The 16,254-nt window shown below is 51.3% G+C and overlaps 1 protein-coding gene across 3 annotated transcripts in view; it reads right to left on the bottom strand.

The window, feature by feature from the left end:
- Window positions 1-4,327: 4,327 nt before the first annotated feature.
- Window positions 4,328-16,254, bottom strand: part of Rspo4 (R-spondin 4) — a 34,537-nt gene continuing 22,610 nt past the window's right edge. The window contains exons 2-6 of one of the 3 annotated variants that reach the window (XR_015683300.1): window positions 13,255-13,440; window positions 12,488-12,628; window positions 10,665-10,850; window positions 6,689-7,945; window positions 6,309-6,525 (exon numbers count right to left, since the gene is read on the bottom strand). Coding sequence is in view for 2 of the 3 variants with exons in the window: in NM_001447240.1 (NP_001434169.1) it covers window positions 7,854-7,945; window positions 10,665-10,850; window positions 12,488-12,628; window positions 13,255-13,443 (608 nt within the window). In the remaining variant the exon portion in view is untranslated. Of the gene's footprint in view, window positions 7,946-10,664; window positions 10,851-12,487; window positions 12,629-13,254; window positions 13,444-16,254 lie in introns of all 3 variants that reach the window. The other 2 variants (XM_087653913.1, NM_001447240.1) reach the window with 2 other exon arrangements.

Genomic DNA, 16,254 nt, shown 5'->3' with positions numbered 1-16,254 from the left:
GTTCCATCCATGACCTGATAACAACTTTCATGATGGTTACTTTTCCTGTGGATGGGACAAAATGCCTGACAGAATTGTAACAGATAAATTATAACAAGGCCCCAGACCTTCACACAATTAACACCAGGACAGAAGGACCTTGCAGGCCGTAAAGCTAAGCACACATAACATAGCAGGACCTACAAAAATGGAAACAAAGACCTAATCCATCCAGTTCCATAGTTCCGAGGAGGTCTCTAAATGAACTGATCTTGCTTTTCAGCTTCTGTAGTTCTGAGTCTGCCTAACTGTTCCTGTTAACTGAAGTGCAGCACCCCAGGACATATTTTTTTGTGCCTAAAAGCTCACCTGAGAAAGGCTCGGCGCTACGTTGGGATCCCAACCGTTCAGTGTAGTTCCTCACCGCTAACAAAGACTTTCTATTGGTTTAAACCCAAGTCTGATTAGTCATCTCCGGTGAACACCCACAGCAGAAACAACTGGGAGGAGGAAGTTCACTTTGCTCATGGGTTTTGGAAGTTTTGGCGCACTGCAGTGGGGAAGCAAAGAAGTTCACATCATTGTAGCCAGGATGGAGGGAGTAGGGAAAAAAGGGAAGGGGAGAGGGAGGGAGAGAAGGAGGAGGGACAAAGAAGGAGGTGGGAAGGAGAACCCAGGAGGAATGGTTACTGCTGTGATTTCAAAGAGTTGTGTGGCCTAGCAGCGGCTCACTTTGCTCCTCTGTAAAGTGGCTCTTTCTGTGTCTGAGGAGACTGCAAAGCACAGAGGCGGTGCTCAGAGACGCAGTGATCTGGCAGCTCCATTGCCTCCCTCCTTCCATCCCTCCTCCCCCTCAGCTCCTCCTCCCTCCCAGCTTCCTTTCTTCCCCAGTATTTATTTTTCTTCATGGTGACTGTGATGACGACGACGACGACGACGACGACGACGACGACGACGACGATGATGATTGGCTGGCACACAAAAAAGAGCTTTAAATCGGGTGTGCTGGCATACATCTTTAATCCCAGCAGCACTGGGGAGGCTGAGGCAGGCGATCTCCAAGAGTTCCAGGCAGCTGGGGCTACATAGAAAGACTCTGACTGAGCAAAACAAAAACCGTAACAACAAAAAGAAGTGATTCGTCTAGCAAGCGCAAGGCCCTGGGTTCGGTCCCCAGCTCCGAAAAAAAGAAAAGAAAAGAAAAAAAAAAAAAGAAGTGATTCGGTCCCCAGCTCCGAAAAAAGACCCCCCCAAAAAAAAGAAGTGATTCTGCTGCGATATTCTTTCTTTCTTTCTTTTTTTTTTTTTTTTTGGTTCTTTTTTTTCGGAGCTGGGGACTGAACCCAGGGCCTTGCGCTTCCTAGGCAAGCGCTCTACCACTGAGCTAAATCCCCAACCCCCTGCTGCGATATTCTTAAAGGCGCTCACCATTAGTCCCCCATTGCCCCGATCTCCTCCCCACACCATGCAGGTCTCCTCTCCTTCCGTGTCACATATATTCCATTACTCTGGTTTGCCCCTCCTCTCTTTAGACTTCTTCTGCCCTCTCATAGCTTCATTTCCATTTTCGTGTCCTACACTCACGGGTGTGTGTGCGCCTGTATTTAACCAGATTCCTCGTATGAGAGAAAAAGGTGGTATTAGTCTGTGCTGTTCAGTTTTGTAAACTTGTCACAAACTGGAGTCACCTGGGAAGAGGAACCTCAGTCGAGGAATTCCCACCATCAGGTCAACCTGTGAGCATTCTGTGTGGGCACGATCTCCATCCATGATTGATGTGGGCGGGCCCAGCCCACTGTGGGAGGGGCCATCCCTCGGCAGGTGTATTTAAAAAAAGTATCTGAGCAAACCAGAGAAAGGAAGCCAGGAAGCAGCGTTCCTTGTGGTCTTTGTTTCAGTTCCTGCTTCCAGGTTACTGCGTGAGTTCCTGTCTTGATTTCCCTAAATGGTGGACTGTGTCGTCGGGTGCTGGTGGAGAAAAGGATGATTGTGGACAGGGCTCTCTAGAGCACCCTTGTCCAGTTCAGCCTCAAGGTTTCCTTTCCCAGCTTCCCAGACACTGTTGCCCTCTAGTGGCCTAGACAGGTATAGGACGAGGCAAGGGTAGAAGGGAGTCACCGGAGGACAGAATGGTGGAGCAGATGAGACTCTTTTAAGGAGTGTCTGTGCTAAAGACACATGGTTTCACTCAGGGGTTGTGAGAAAATGGAAGGATGGATGAAGTGATGACAGACAAAGCTACCCACCTTGAGGAACACCATTGTATGCCCGGGGTTCACAACTCACCAAGTTGCAAGGCCACTAGGATAACATGCTTGCTCAAGATCAAGCGGCCAACCAGGCACAGCGCTGGAGACATGCCGGGTGACTTGCTGGTACGCTCTGTGGCTCCACTTCGGGGAGGACAGAGGGGTCCAGGGTGTGGAGGCACAGTCCAGCAGTCTGGGCATCTGGACCCTGTCTTAGCAGCTGGACAAGAGCAGGCTTGCTGGGAAGCAGCTGATGGTACAACCTTCAAGCATGGACGCTGAGTCTTTGATAGGCAGCTGGAGCAGCACGCTGGGGAGAGGGCTGTCCCCCTTAAGTTCCACATATCGTCTGAAAGATGTATCCTTTTGGACTTTATGCCAAAGCCTTTGGAGTTCTTTTTAAGGGCATCTTTTTTTTTTTTTTTTTTGGTTCTTTTTTTTCGGAGCTGGGGACCGAACCCAGGGCCTTGCGCTTCCTAGGTAAGCGCTCTACCACTGAACTAAATCCCCAGCCCCTAAGGGCATCTTAAGACCAGTTTTCACAATATTTTCTTGACCCGATGTTGGTCAAAGGGCTTAAACTCAAAAGGTGCAAATGTGAAAACGTAGGCCCCTTTCGGCCTCCTTCCAGCTCCAGCCTTTGCCCAGGTCCCTAGAGCCATCAGGGCACTCGTTCTAATGCCTTCTTTCACACAGGCTTGGTGCACGCACGCCCACCCTGCACATGAGGGGTGTTCCTTTCCTCTGCACGGGTGCCTCACCCTGCACTCTGACATACATGCTTTTTCTCTCCGCAGCACATCAGTTAGCTGTGTGATCCATCCCAAGGCCCGTCAGGACGCTATCAGGCCACACAATGCACATTTTACCCGACCCCCCTTTACTTCTGGGTATTTCCGGTTTTCTTGTGTGCGAAAACATACGGGGCTGGAGGGAGCAGCATGGACCCAGGAAGCTTTGAAGTTTCACTTGTGGGACAGCCTAAGTGAAAGGGGAACTTAAGGATGCGGGGGCCAGAGGGCGTGTGCGCGGCCATTTTGATGGACGCTGTCAGATGCCTTCTACAACAGCAGAGCGGAGTCTCCCTCCTCTGAGGAAGGCATGGAGAATGGAGGCCTGCCTAGTCACCGTTCTGACTCTGTGGAAATGGTATCTGTGTGATGTGTCATCGTGATTTGGATTGCCAGTGGGAGGAACTGTCCTGCTCTCTCCCATGCCATGCAAAGCAGACCTCATCTTAGGAACACTGTGACACGTGGCAGGAAGGGCCATGGAATGCCCCGTGAGGGTCTAGTTCTGGTCAGTGTATGATGTGGCTGTGGTAGAGCTGTTCGTTGTTTTAATGTTCCAACTCTATGGCTTACTTCCTAAGCCTTGGATTTCCTGTTGTCACGCTCATTTTATTCATGTTGAATGACCATGTTCATGGGTTCTGAGGGTCAGGACCCAGGCAGGGCAGGAAGGCAGCCTTCGCTGGTGGACTCCAAGCTGGGGGCTGGAGCCACTACCCAACTGGCTTTTGCCACCGCGAGACAGGGTATGTGTGTTCCACCTCAAGGAAGAGAGGAAGATGGGTAGAAACCCAGGGCTGTGGAGTGGGCTGACTGATGGAGACCCAGAACAGGAGCGGCAGCCTCAGGATTGAGCCAAGATCTAGCAGTTTCTGAGGCTTTAAGTTGGGATGGGAACTGATCCTTGGGCCCTTTGTATAAACAGTGACTCCACACATCCCTCCTCCCCCCATGCCTTCTGCTCTCTGACCAATGGGCTATAGACAGATGTTTTCACTTTCTTCTCAGAATGCCTGTCTCCTTTGCAAAAGGCCTTTTACTACTGGAGTTGACTGAACACACAGGAGGAAAAGGTCACCAGAATTCTGCAGTATGAGGTACATAGTAGGCATCTTATGCTTTTTTTTTTTTTTCTGAGTGGATGGGGCTGACGGATCTGGATGAGTTTGTTTCTTCGGTAAGGTGGCTGACGGGTGTGTGAACCTGCAGGTGATAAAGGCTGAAAAATTTTAGGTATATAATGGGGGTCAGGGAAATGTGAGTTATGGTATCTGTTGAAGGGACGGATTAAACAAGCTGAAACACGACTGTAGGGCTCTTAGCACTCTACCATACAGTAGGTGCTGAGCTGATAGCGGACACCATCTCCACCATCACTATCGTTTTTATTTTTAGAATATACACATTCCCAAGTCAGAAGGGTCCCACGGGATGAATGAAACCGTCTTAAAATTATCTGGAGTGTTCACTGTTGCCTGGGGGCTGGTGTCTGCAGGTCATTCATGGCTCTCCTGGAATGTTGAACTCTTGTCTTCTGAGTCAGGTTTCTGTTCTGGGCTTGGAATGGCTTGGGACCTAGACATTGTGTGCTGCAGTGAAGGCCATTTCACTGAAGTCACTGCTCTCCCTATCCCCCCACCCCAGGACTACAATATGTCCCCAAATTGAAGAGAGTGGGCAACGACCAGGCTGGCAGTTACTGATTGAGCGACACCCTCTAGTGGCTGTATATGGGAACACCAGGCAGCCCAAGGTGAAGGATTGGGTTGAGATGGGAGGGGTGACTCTGAAGACTGGTACAGCCTTGCAGGAACGGAGTAGGAAGGGCAAAGCGACATTGTCAGTCACTAGAACATTATCAAGGGACCAAACAACGACTCCATGACTCCAGCCAGCTGTAGGACATCTCTGAATGTTCCTTGCATTGTCTGGGCCTGGATCTTTTCTTACCAGGAGGGTGGGAGAGATGTAGCATGAAGGCTTATCTGAAGCCTTAGGTTACAGTGAGGGCTCTGGGAGAATTTTTTAAACTTTAAAACATTAAAAAATATTTAAAAAATATCCAGAGCCCTGGGTTAGGAAAAGAGTATCAGGTATCAGGTCCCTCACCTCACAAGGGAGAGCATAGCTAGATAATTGCAGGCCCAAGACCTTCCACTCTTGCCCTGTAACAACTATGGAATTTAGAGCCTCCAGTATCATAGGGTTTGAACTTAGCGGGAAACTCCAGACAGAACATACCTGGATTTCCCATCTATCCAGACTCAGACCTTTGAGCTCTGCGGTCAGAGCTCGTGCTGTGGTCCTTAATCCAAATCCTGGAAACCTAGGTGCCCTTCCCCCCAACTTATTCTAGAATAAGTTCTTCTTAGTCATTTCTCAGCTTGTTCATAATGTATAAGTCTGGGTGGGACCCTGAAATCTGAAGCTGTGAAACTCCCTTAAAGCCCAGCACAGTGCAGAACCTTCCAGATGCATACAATGGAGCCAGACCAGCCTTGTCTCTTCCTCATCCATCACAAGGTAAAACAGAAGTCCAGAACAGGCGCAGGCGCAGACTCCCAGCTAACTGCTCACAGGCTGGGTTTACATCAGGTCACCAGAAGCCCAGGTTATTCCCATGAGTCAATGAGACCGTGCTTCACAAGTTGAGGCCTGGGCTCTATCTAATTCAGGAGTCTAAGAGTTTCTGACTTTTGCATCTGGCTAAAGCTCAAGTGTTCTCTCTCTCTCTCTCTCTCTCTCTCTCTCTCTCTCTCTCTCCCTCCCTCCCTCCCTCCCTCCTTCCCTCTCTCTGTATATGTGCGTGTGTGTGCACATGCATGTGTATGTGTTCTGTACAAGTGTATAGAGGCCAGAGGATAACTCAGGTGTCGCTCAGTGCTGGCTAACATTTTTTGAAACAAGGCTCTTTACTGGCCTGGATCTTGCCCCTTGGGGCAGGCCGACTGGCCAGCAAGGCCCAGGCATCTGTGTCTCTACCTCCCCAGTGCTGAGACACAAGGGCATGCCACTATATCTGGCTTTTTCATGTGGGTGCTGGGGGTCAAACTCAGGTCCTTTGCTTGCAAAGCAAGCACTTTAATGATGGAGCTCCTGAAAGCCTCCTTCTTAGGAGGAACTGGTCAGCACTCCAGCAGGAACCCTGTCTGTTCTCAGTCAGTCCCCATGAACCTTGGCTACTCTCAGCCAGAACACTCTGCAGAAGCTGCCCCGGGAAGTCCACCATTGTGAACCTCTGGGCATGGTGGTTCCTAACACTATCTGATGCCCAAGAAGTCTTCACAAGTTTCTTTCATTTTATCTTTCTTTAAAAAGTAGCTGGGAGTCTCAAAACAACAGGGAAGCATTTCAGAGGTGCGAACTTCTGCAGAAACCTGGGCCCCTGGCCTGACAAGCTGGGTATCCAGATGTTCTCGTGGGGCGCCAACGAGGAGCACAGCTACAGGGTCAGCAGTGGTGGTGGGGACCCCCACCTGCCAAGTGTAGGGTGGCTGTGCAGGTCACTGTGTGAGAGAGTGACATTATATCACATGGAGCTTCTCCCTTGCCTATACCACATCCTCCCCAGCTGTCTCTGGTCCTAATGCCCAGACTCCTCCCAGCAACAATGGCAGCTCATTGGCCAATGGCAGGGTGAGGACAGACTTGCCATTTGGTTTGTTTTACCTGAAGGCTCCTCCCAGTATCCTTCCTGCCTGGAGTTGGGGGCATCACAGTAAAAGAAAACACTCAGGGTATCCACGTGGAGGGTGGGTAAGTGGGAGGCCATCCCAACTGCTAACCCAGCAATCCTCTCTACTCCCCAAACACACTTGAACTTCTTCATAGACGTGATGTGCGGACCGAAGACAGAGTACCCATCACTTCCTTAGACGTCAGTCTCTATGGGGACGATGGGCCGTAAGGTAGCAGGGTGGTGAATGGGGTGGGCGCGACCACCTCTTAAGTTCCATTTAGCTTCAGTAGCCTTCGGGATTATTGAATAACAGGAATCACAGTGCCATCTGATCCTGTGCTTGGGTCTCCAAAGGCCTTGGGAGGCTGGTCAGTTGTTGCAAGGTCGTGGCACTACGATAGGGAGAGCAGAGTGGGGTGGGGGTGGGGTAGGAGGTGTGGGTGGAGCGGTGGGAGGGTGATCAGAGCGGGTGTTGCAGGCACTTCCAAGGGGGTGTGGTGGTGGGCCCGAGGCCACTGTCTAGCCAAAGGACCCCTAGTGGCTCCTATGCCACCATCCTGGATAAGGGGTTCAGGCCGGGCCCTCGGAGGTTCCAGAACCTGTCTCTGGTGGCCTCATCGAAGAGGCAATGGCTGAATGCTGTAGAATCGGCCTTGAGGGACTGGCCTGGTGAGCAGTTCTTAACTCCAGCTGCAGGGTCTCTCTGGCTAGAAGCAGAGCTCTCAGGACTTGTCAAGTTGCACCCAAACCTATACCTCCTAAATTGTAGCTTTGCAAAGACGGAGTCAGGACAGAGTCACAAAAAGATCTAGAAGAAAAAGTTTGTTTTGAGGTGCAGAGAGCCACACGGGGGACACAAGCTCAGTCTCTTATGTCTGATATGGACAGTGAAGAGCAGAAAGGAAAACAGAAGGAAATGAAGAAAAACGTATACGGAGAGAAGGGAAGTTCCAAAGAAGAAATAAGGATGTGAAGAAGGAAGTGACGGGGAGAGGAAAAGGGAGATCGATAAAATATAACGCAAAGACCGGGCAGATGGGAAAAGTAGCCGACAGAAAGAGGGAAGGATGTGGAGAAAGAGCGGGGCAGGGGAGAAGGAAGGAGCCCACAGTGGAAGTGCAGCAAGCCAAAGGCAGAGGCCAGAGCTTGAGATGGTCACTGGGAGCCATGCTGGTGCAGCCTGCGCTCCAACTTCCTGTCCTTGCGCTGGCGCCGATCCTTCCGGTTCTTCTGCCTGGGATTTCTTTCTGCAAGAGAACGCAGGTCCTGTCCAGGGAGGTGCTGAGAGCCGAGGAAAGCCCCAGTTGTCCCTGCAGACTGCAGACCTGGAGTGCTGGGCTCAGAGTCACCCTGTTTTAAATTTGGGCCTGGAGGTGAAATTGTTCCAGAAAACTCCTTGGTGATCCTAGGGGGCTGGGAGGACACTGGCCTGAGGGAGTGGCTGAAGTTGAGTGGAGCTGGGAAACAGCCTGCAAGGGCTGAAGGACCACTTGGGTCAGCTCCCCATCAGGACTTAGGATGGCCTCATGGGGGTCTGTATGTCCGCCTCCCACCCCATGTACTACCTCACTGTTAATAAGGCTTCCTGCTGGAGACTGAGTTTCTTCTGCTCGACCCTGAGGTTTAGCTGCTGCTTGGTGTGGGCAGGATGTCCCGGAGAGTAAATCCACGCCATGGGAGCAAAAGCTACAATCTCATCCCATTCACAGGCAGAGAAAGAGCCTGGGCAGAGCTGGGGCGGGGGGATATTTGGCTGCAAATCCCAGACCCTGGTGTGTCCTACAAGCCCTGGATGAGTACGCCACATGTCCGATGTCTGATTGGTCTCTTTTCTCAGAGAAGGCCAGATGATTAGCTTGCTCAGGACCCTGGAGTTCCTGGAGCCGGTACTGAGCTCCCCTTAGAGAAGCTCATCTGGGCTGAGGTTGCTGGGTGACCAGTGGCCGACGGCTGAGTGTGTGGACAGAATTCCAGCATGCTGTCTTTAGGAGGACCCTGGCAGGGTCCTCTGCCGGCCTCCCTCAGTACCTCGGTTTTTGCTCATGGTCACTAGGCCAGGCTGTGCTTCCCCTAGTGATCCACACTGCTCACCAGCCTCTGTGGGAATCTACCTGTCCCCTGGGGCACTCTCTTCCCAGCTGCTAGCTGCTGTTACTGATTGACAGGAGGAAAGGCCGAGGTTCGTCTTGGAGCCATAATGAGCCTAAATTTCTAGTTTATAAGGTATCTCCTCACCCAAGCCATTTTCACACGTTCTTTATCTCAAGGAAGTCTCCTGGGGAGCTGTGTGTCCTTGGAACTAATGGTTCCACTCAGGGCACTGCCTTCCAAGGATGTACGCAGACGGGGCACACTATCTCTCCAGGGATAACTAACTGTGCTTTTGCAAGGAGCCAGGGTCTCAGCATCTCCCTTTTCAAGGCAGACTCAGTGTTACCTCACAGACTAGAGGCTCCCCACCAAATCTAAATCCTTGGAGGCACTGCGCACATCACAGGCGAGGACTGGATCTGGGGACATCGAAGAGCATTGCCTGAGGAGTCCTTGTCAGCTTTGAGGGCTGGGATTGGGAGAGATGAGTGATTTGTGTTTTCGACCTTCCCCTATGTCAGTCTGCTAACTGACTGTGCACACCTCCATTCATACCACCACGATTCCACTCACCTACGCTCCATCCCACCCACACATCCTCCCACCTACCTAGGTAATCTCCCACCCACCCATATACCTTTCCAACCATCTAGCTATGGACTCCCAAAACTACACCTTTCCATCATCCTATCCACTCATCCCCGCACCCTCCAACCATATATCCACCCACTTACCTAATTTTCTACTTACCCACCCATGCAACCTCTCACCTCCCACCCATATGCTCACCCACTCATACAACTGCCTAGCTACTCATCCCACCCACCTACCTATCCTCCCTCTACCCAAGAACTACCCATCCCACATCTGGGTCCTGTTCCAGCACCAGAGATAGCCTTCATTTGAAAAAGGGCTTTCTTTGAGTTCTGGATATCTAGTCTCATCTAGGCACCATTCTCTGTCCCAACTGCTCACTGGGTGTGTGTGGGTAGAGTCCCCAGGCTCAAATTCTGCCTCCAGCATGTGGCAGCTGTGTGTCCCATGTGTCCTGGTTCCGGGTCTTTCACTATTGACTACAACTTAGATTCTTCTTTGGCCTACTGATCAAGATCTAGGCTCTCCTAGCCCTGGCTGTGTGACCCAGGGGCATGGGCCTCACACCCATCACAGTCACTGGTTCAAAGGCACCAGTGACTATAGAAAATTTAACACACCATGCTCACGTGGTTAACACTGCTTTTCCGTGTTAATGCCAACTCCCTCACACTTCACGACCCACGCGGCTGGCCCTCTCTTTTGTGGTTTTTACTGGTCTCCATTGGAAATCTGTGGCCTTACCCAGTGACTGGGTCCTACTTGGTGGGGTGGTATAGCCACAGGCCCCCGTTCTACTGTTGCATAGTTGACACCATCGACACGGCAGCTGAGAGCTCTTTGCCTATGGTTTTAGAGTGTTTCACTCAAATGTCTATGGCTACCCTGGCTTTCTGCATCCTTGGATCTGCCTTCACTGACCCATTTATGTTGGGTCAAGCACCGCCTTCTTGGCACCTCTTGCCTTTTGTATTCCAGTAGGTGCCACACTGCACTGCAGTCACAGCCACACTTCCCAGGCTTTCCTGGGGACTCCACTAGAGAAAACAGACTAAGTCCTTACAGTACGGAGGTCTGGGCAATGCAGACCAGTGTTCCTACTATGTCTGGGACACTTCTCTAGAAGTACCTGACAGGGTGATAATTAGCTCACAGAAAGAGTTGGCAGGTGGGGGCCTTTCAAGTGGCCTTGCAGATATCAGCCATGGGTGGTGTCTCTTTCCCTGGACCCATTTACCTCTGGGTCTTTCCCAGAGGAACCCTGCCAGCCCAGTTGCTCACCTCCTGGGCAGGGCCTCTTTATAGGACATTTCCTGGACTCAGATATCACTCGGCAACTTGCCATCTCTTCCTGCTTGGCTGGGCCAGCCTCCCGCACCCGGGTCTCTAGGCCCCAGCCTGAGCCACAGGTCTTCCCATTGTGTATGCAGGGGCTCCAGCTGCCCCAAGGGCTCGGCTCGCACTCCTCTGTGGGCAAAGGGAGAGACAGACAGGTGAGTCAACTGGCAGTGTGTGCCTCTTGGATTCAGTGAACAGGGCTCTAAGGATACCATCTCTACATGCAAGGAGCTCAGTCCGTTGCTGGGAGCAGAGAACTGCATTTCACAGGAGCTTGCAGAGAACGCAAGGAAGGCTGTGCTAGAAGCTAGAGCTGGCTCCTGTGAGTGAAGCGGAAGGCTTCACAGGAGGTAACAGAGCTGAATTAAGCATCCCTGGCCAGCAGGATTTGAGAGTCCAGATGGATAGAATTCAGAAAGGTGCAGGAGTTGGACATGAAGTAGCTGGCTGCTAAAAGGTCCCCAAGAGCAGGGTTCTAGCTTTGAACTTGACCACATGCCTTTGATCAACTGTAGAAGGCCAAAGCCACCTAAGTGGTGCTGTGAGGGAGACAATGTGCTCATGGGCAGAAAGTTCTCAGAAGAGGGAATTACAGATACATTCCACTCATTTCTGAATGGGAGGCAACACCCAGCCCAGGGGACAGGAATGTCCCATCTTAAAGTCCTAAGTGCTGAGACCTGGGGCAGGAACAGGTGTACACAGCAGGGCTGAGAAGAGGTCTCCAGGCCTCAGGTAGCTATTCTGTCACCACCCAGGGGTTTCACCTGACCAGTCAAGATTGAACATTTATTGTTAGACTTGAGGTTGTTGGTATAGAGGGGCAGTTGCATTTAAGAGAAACCCGCCTGCTCCCAGAATGCACCATGTTGAGACACTGCACCAGGAAGGCAGGGTGTTTGGAGGGCACAGAAGTGGTGGGAGCCCAGAAGAGGCATGGGCCATACCCTTGGGTGCAGGAAGACTTCTTGGGGGAGACTGTGTTTCTAAGTCTCCAGGGGAGTAGGAAAGAGAGGCAGGAGGTGCTTCCAGGGGATGGAGTCCCCCCACAAAGTCCCCAGGACGCTGAAGAGGGATGAAAAGGTCACAGATGGAGACCTTCAGGCCCAGGCTCTGCCAGCGTCCAACAGGAGCCACAGAAGGGCCTTGAACAGCAGAGGCACAGGTGGGCCTGCAGGCTCAGAGGCAGACCCAGGAGCCCACACCAAAGGAAAAAGATGTAGGACGTGTTTGATGGGGGGAACTTTGCAGTGCTTCAGAATTCCTCTCAAAGATTCGGTACCTAAAGTGCTGGGGACCAACTGCATGTCCCTTCTGTCTCCCCCTGACGTGTAAGGACAGTCTTAGCCCCTCCAGGGATCCACCTGTCTCTCACACTGCTGGAGTCCCAGGGAGTGCCCGCCGTGCCTGGCTTTTACTGGTGCTGGAGGTCTGCACCTGCACAGCAAGCCCTTTCCTCACAGAGCCACTCCCCTGGCCTCACACAGCTACTTAAAAAAAAAATCTTCAGATGAAGTGACTTTCTTGAGATGGCTACTCTGTTTCTTGGTGCCTTGTTGGTGAGAAGACCCTTGGTGACAAAAGCAGTGTCAGAGTTGGTGACACAGTATCCACAATCCTGATGGTTACAAAGGCACCAGAACCCTGAAGATTCTCTAAGTACCAACGTGGAGTCAGGCTGCCCACCACTCCATAACATTTCACGGTTTCCAAGTCTCATGTCCTTTTCCCCCAACACTAGGACAGGAGGCCAGGGCCTCACTCACCCTGGCACTCCCGGGTACTCTGGTGGGTCAAGGTGCCTGGCGGACAGGTGGGCAGACACTTCCCTTTGTAGAGGTGAAACCGCCTTTTGCAGCGGATACAGAAGTCCTGGCTGAAACAGCTCTCGCATGTGGCCCCGCATTCTGCAACAGAGTCAGGGACAACACAAATGAGCTGCGTGTGGTGGGCCCCATAGCTCTGCCTGAGGTAGGAGGGCTCTGTGCAGCCCCAAGCTCTGGAACACTGGGGTCGGGATACAGTACCATGTCAGCAGCCCAGCCTTGGCCACTGTTGAGCTGGGCTCCATGTGAGGAAGCCGTCCTTTCTCATCCGAGCTAGGCTGAGCATGGGAAGTGATAACACTATAAACATCACATAGCAAATCTAGGCTGGGAGTGAGGCTCCTTCACCCTTTACCTACAAGACTAAGATTCATTTGTCCTAGGACACAGTGAAGATGGAGGAAAGCTTAGGGCTACTTCTCCTCCTGGAGCTAGACCCAGAGGAGGCGAGGAACCGGCTAGAGGCCATACAGAACCCAGGTCGAAGTAAAAGTTCCCTGCCCTATTTGTGCTGAGACTGATGGTGTCCTCTTAGGGCTGAAGGAACCAGAGAGGCGTCTATCTGGCCTTGGGCTGCAGGAACAGCTAGAACTAGCGAGCTTGGGGTTGGGCAGGGCTCTGCTTCCTCCTAGGGTACATTTAAGGAGAGGGTGGGATGCAGGACGCATCTATCTAAGGTTGCCTACGACATTGGAGGAAATACGTACTTTTGCACCTGTTGGCCTCCTGGCCACGGATTCCGAAGAAGCCAAGGGGACAGTCATGCACACACTTGCCGTACTGACGGATACCTTCCCGGCGGATGAAGAGGAAAAGCCTTTGCTGGCAGGTGGAGCAGCCATTCTCCTCCGAGCATATGACACAGCCTGTGCAGTTGCCCCCCAGACCAGTGCCTGCTGCAGCCAGACCAGGAGAGAGGGGGAGGAGAGGGGGAGGGAGGGGGAGGAGGAGGGGGTGAGGGTGAGGGGGTGAGAGAGAGAGAGGGAGAGAGTGTCAAATCACACACGTGAGCTACTTAGATGGACTCATTGGGCTCTTAGCTGCATACAACAGAAGACTACATTTCCAAACATCTTTAGCTACTAGATAACACACGATCAAAATCTGGCCAGCGGAACATAAAAGTAGGCATTTACAGACCACTGAGATGAGAAAAATCAATGTGTTCTTTGCTCTCCCACTGTTACCTGGACTTTTTTTTTTGTTATAAACACATTTCCTCTTTACTAAAGCAATTTTGTGTGTGTGTGTGTGTGTGTGTGTGTGTGTGTGTGTGTGTGTGTGTATGTGTGTGTGTGCGCGCGCGCACATAGGGACGGGTGGGACCATCACCTTCTTGCCCAGTTTCTGAACAATACTCCAGTCCCCACTGTTACCATCAGGTTCAGAAGTCACGGGGAGGAAGCTGGGGAGAAGGTGAACAATGTTCAGTAGCAGGGCTGGATGCTCTACGCCAAGGTTCTCACGGAGATCTTTGCTAAATCAAGTGGGGTGCTAGTCTTCATGCCCTAAAGCTGCCACCAGTCTCTTCTTGTGCCTCTCTGAGCAGAAAGGGATCCTGAAGAGTGGGGCAGAGAGCAGCAGCAGGAAGCCAAAGAGACTTCATGGCAAACACGAGGGACTTGCACCGAGGGAACTCATGGAGAAGTTAAGCCTGAGGAACTTGCAGCAAGGGGATCCATGGAGGACTCAGGCCATAGGGTCTGGCTATGTCTTTCAGAGGCACGTGCCCAGAAGAGAGGGAATGCTGTAGACCACAGGGGTGAGGATGTGGAAAGAGCTGGAATCACTAGGCAGGATTCATTCTTGCAGGAGTCACTAAGGACGGATACAGAAGTTGCTCAGAGTGCATTAAATTGTTCTATGTTTACATCTTATTAAGCTGGGATACTGAACAAGCTGGTTGTCCACCCTGGCCCACCTGACCCCATGACTCCCCACAAGAGGACATTTTTGGCTCTCTAGCTCCCAGCCCTCCCAGTCCCCTTAGTGTGCATTTTCCCCACTGAGGTGCCTCTGGTGTGTGAGGTACCAGGATCTCCCTAGAGTAGAAACCAGGGGCCACCCTTCCTCCTGCCGGCAGAGGGCAGTCCTCTCAAGGCCTGGCTGATATCAGATTCCCCATACACAGTGAGGGACTGTGGAACTGTCTGCTGTCTCTGCTTAGCCTTGGTTGGTTTCTGTCCCTCTCTCCTTTCTCCCAACTTAGCAACCTGAGAGCCTTCCACTTTGCCACCCGTTTCTGTTGCTTACACCTAAGAAGCTGACTGATGTGGTTGGCCCTCAGAGGGTCACCCTGTAGCACATGAGCACCCTGTGACACACCCTGGATACCAGGCAAGGGTGCCAGTGACCTGGATGCTCTTCTTCCAGGAAAAGACTGTGCAGTGGGATGGAAAAGTAAAGATTTGGCACCTCCGAAAGTGGGAAGCCATGAGAGGGCCCTGGACTAGAGAGGGCAAGCCACATCATTAGAGCCAGACAGAGCCAGGTCCTTCCCACACCCAGCAAAACCTGCTCAATTCAGATAACACCAAGGACAGACAGCAATGAGAGGAAGCCCTTCTTTCTGCTATGTGTGTAAGCCCTGAAGAAAAACCCAACAGCATCCAGTCAATTGAAGGCTTGCCTTCTTAACGCTCCGTAGTTCAGCATCTGAGCCTCACTACAGAATGGCTGTGTGGTTGGTTAGTTTCATGTTGAGTTGAAGTAGGACAGAAAAAAGAATATGGGGACATGAGAAGGGGAAGGAACCCCACCCTCTGGGGTCTAGCTAGAGACTCACTAGCTGAGAAGCATTAATCCCAGTATAATCAGCAGCGTTGACTTGAGGGCTTCTCTCCTTCCAGATGGAAACCTGAAATTTTCTAGAACCTCCTTGTGCAGCTCCAGGGGCTTGTGGTTTTACTTTATCAGATTATAACCCCACCGAAGAGACACCCTAGAATCTCAGTGATCAAAAGCGGGACTAGATATATGGGAGAGTCTGGTACCTTATGAGCCCATTTAGCAGGGACTAGGGAGATGGTTTAATGGACAAGAGCATTTGCTGTGAAAGCAAGAGAACTGATTCAAATCTTCAGCACTCACAGAAAAGCTACATCTGGCCATGTAACTTTAGCACTAAGGGGCAGAGACAAGCAGATCCCAGGAGTTTGAGGCCGGCTGGCCTGGCCAATGGTGAGCTCTGGGTTCCGTGAAAGACCCTGTCTTGAAAAGACAAAACGGAAGGTAATAGAAGATACTTGATCTCCTCTTCAGCCCACTGAATAGATGTGCATCACACACACACACACACACACACACACACACACACACACACACACAGAGAGAGATATACACATAATACACATACTCAAATACACATAAACACACAGACACATACACATAACACACACATACACATAAACACATACATACATACACACACATACATACACACACACTCACACATACACTCAGAGACATATGCACATAACACACTACACACATACACATAAGCACACACACATACATACATACACACATAATACACATAAACACATACAGACAAACACACACGCATACAGGCACAAACACATACACAAACACACGGAGATACACACACACACAGAAGCTCCCAAAGTCCTTTCTATTGTCAACATTAGGACACTTCGGTGTGACTTCTTTGAGAAACTTCCCTCCCGCAATGATCTTGGGAGTGTCAT

Source organism: Rattus norvegicus, chromosome 3 (genome assembly GCF_021556685.1).
Source record: "Rattus norvegicus strain SHRSP/BbbUtx chromosome 3, alternate assembly SHRSP_T2T, whole genome shotgun sequence".
In the NCBI taxonomy this organism is placed as follows: domain Eukaryota; kingdom Metazoa; phylum Chordata; class Mammalia; order Rodentia; family Muridae; genus Rattus; species Rattus norvegicus.
The sequence above is the reverse complement of the archived record's forward strand: the minus strand, read 5'-3'. Positions and strand labels throughout refer to the sequence as shown.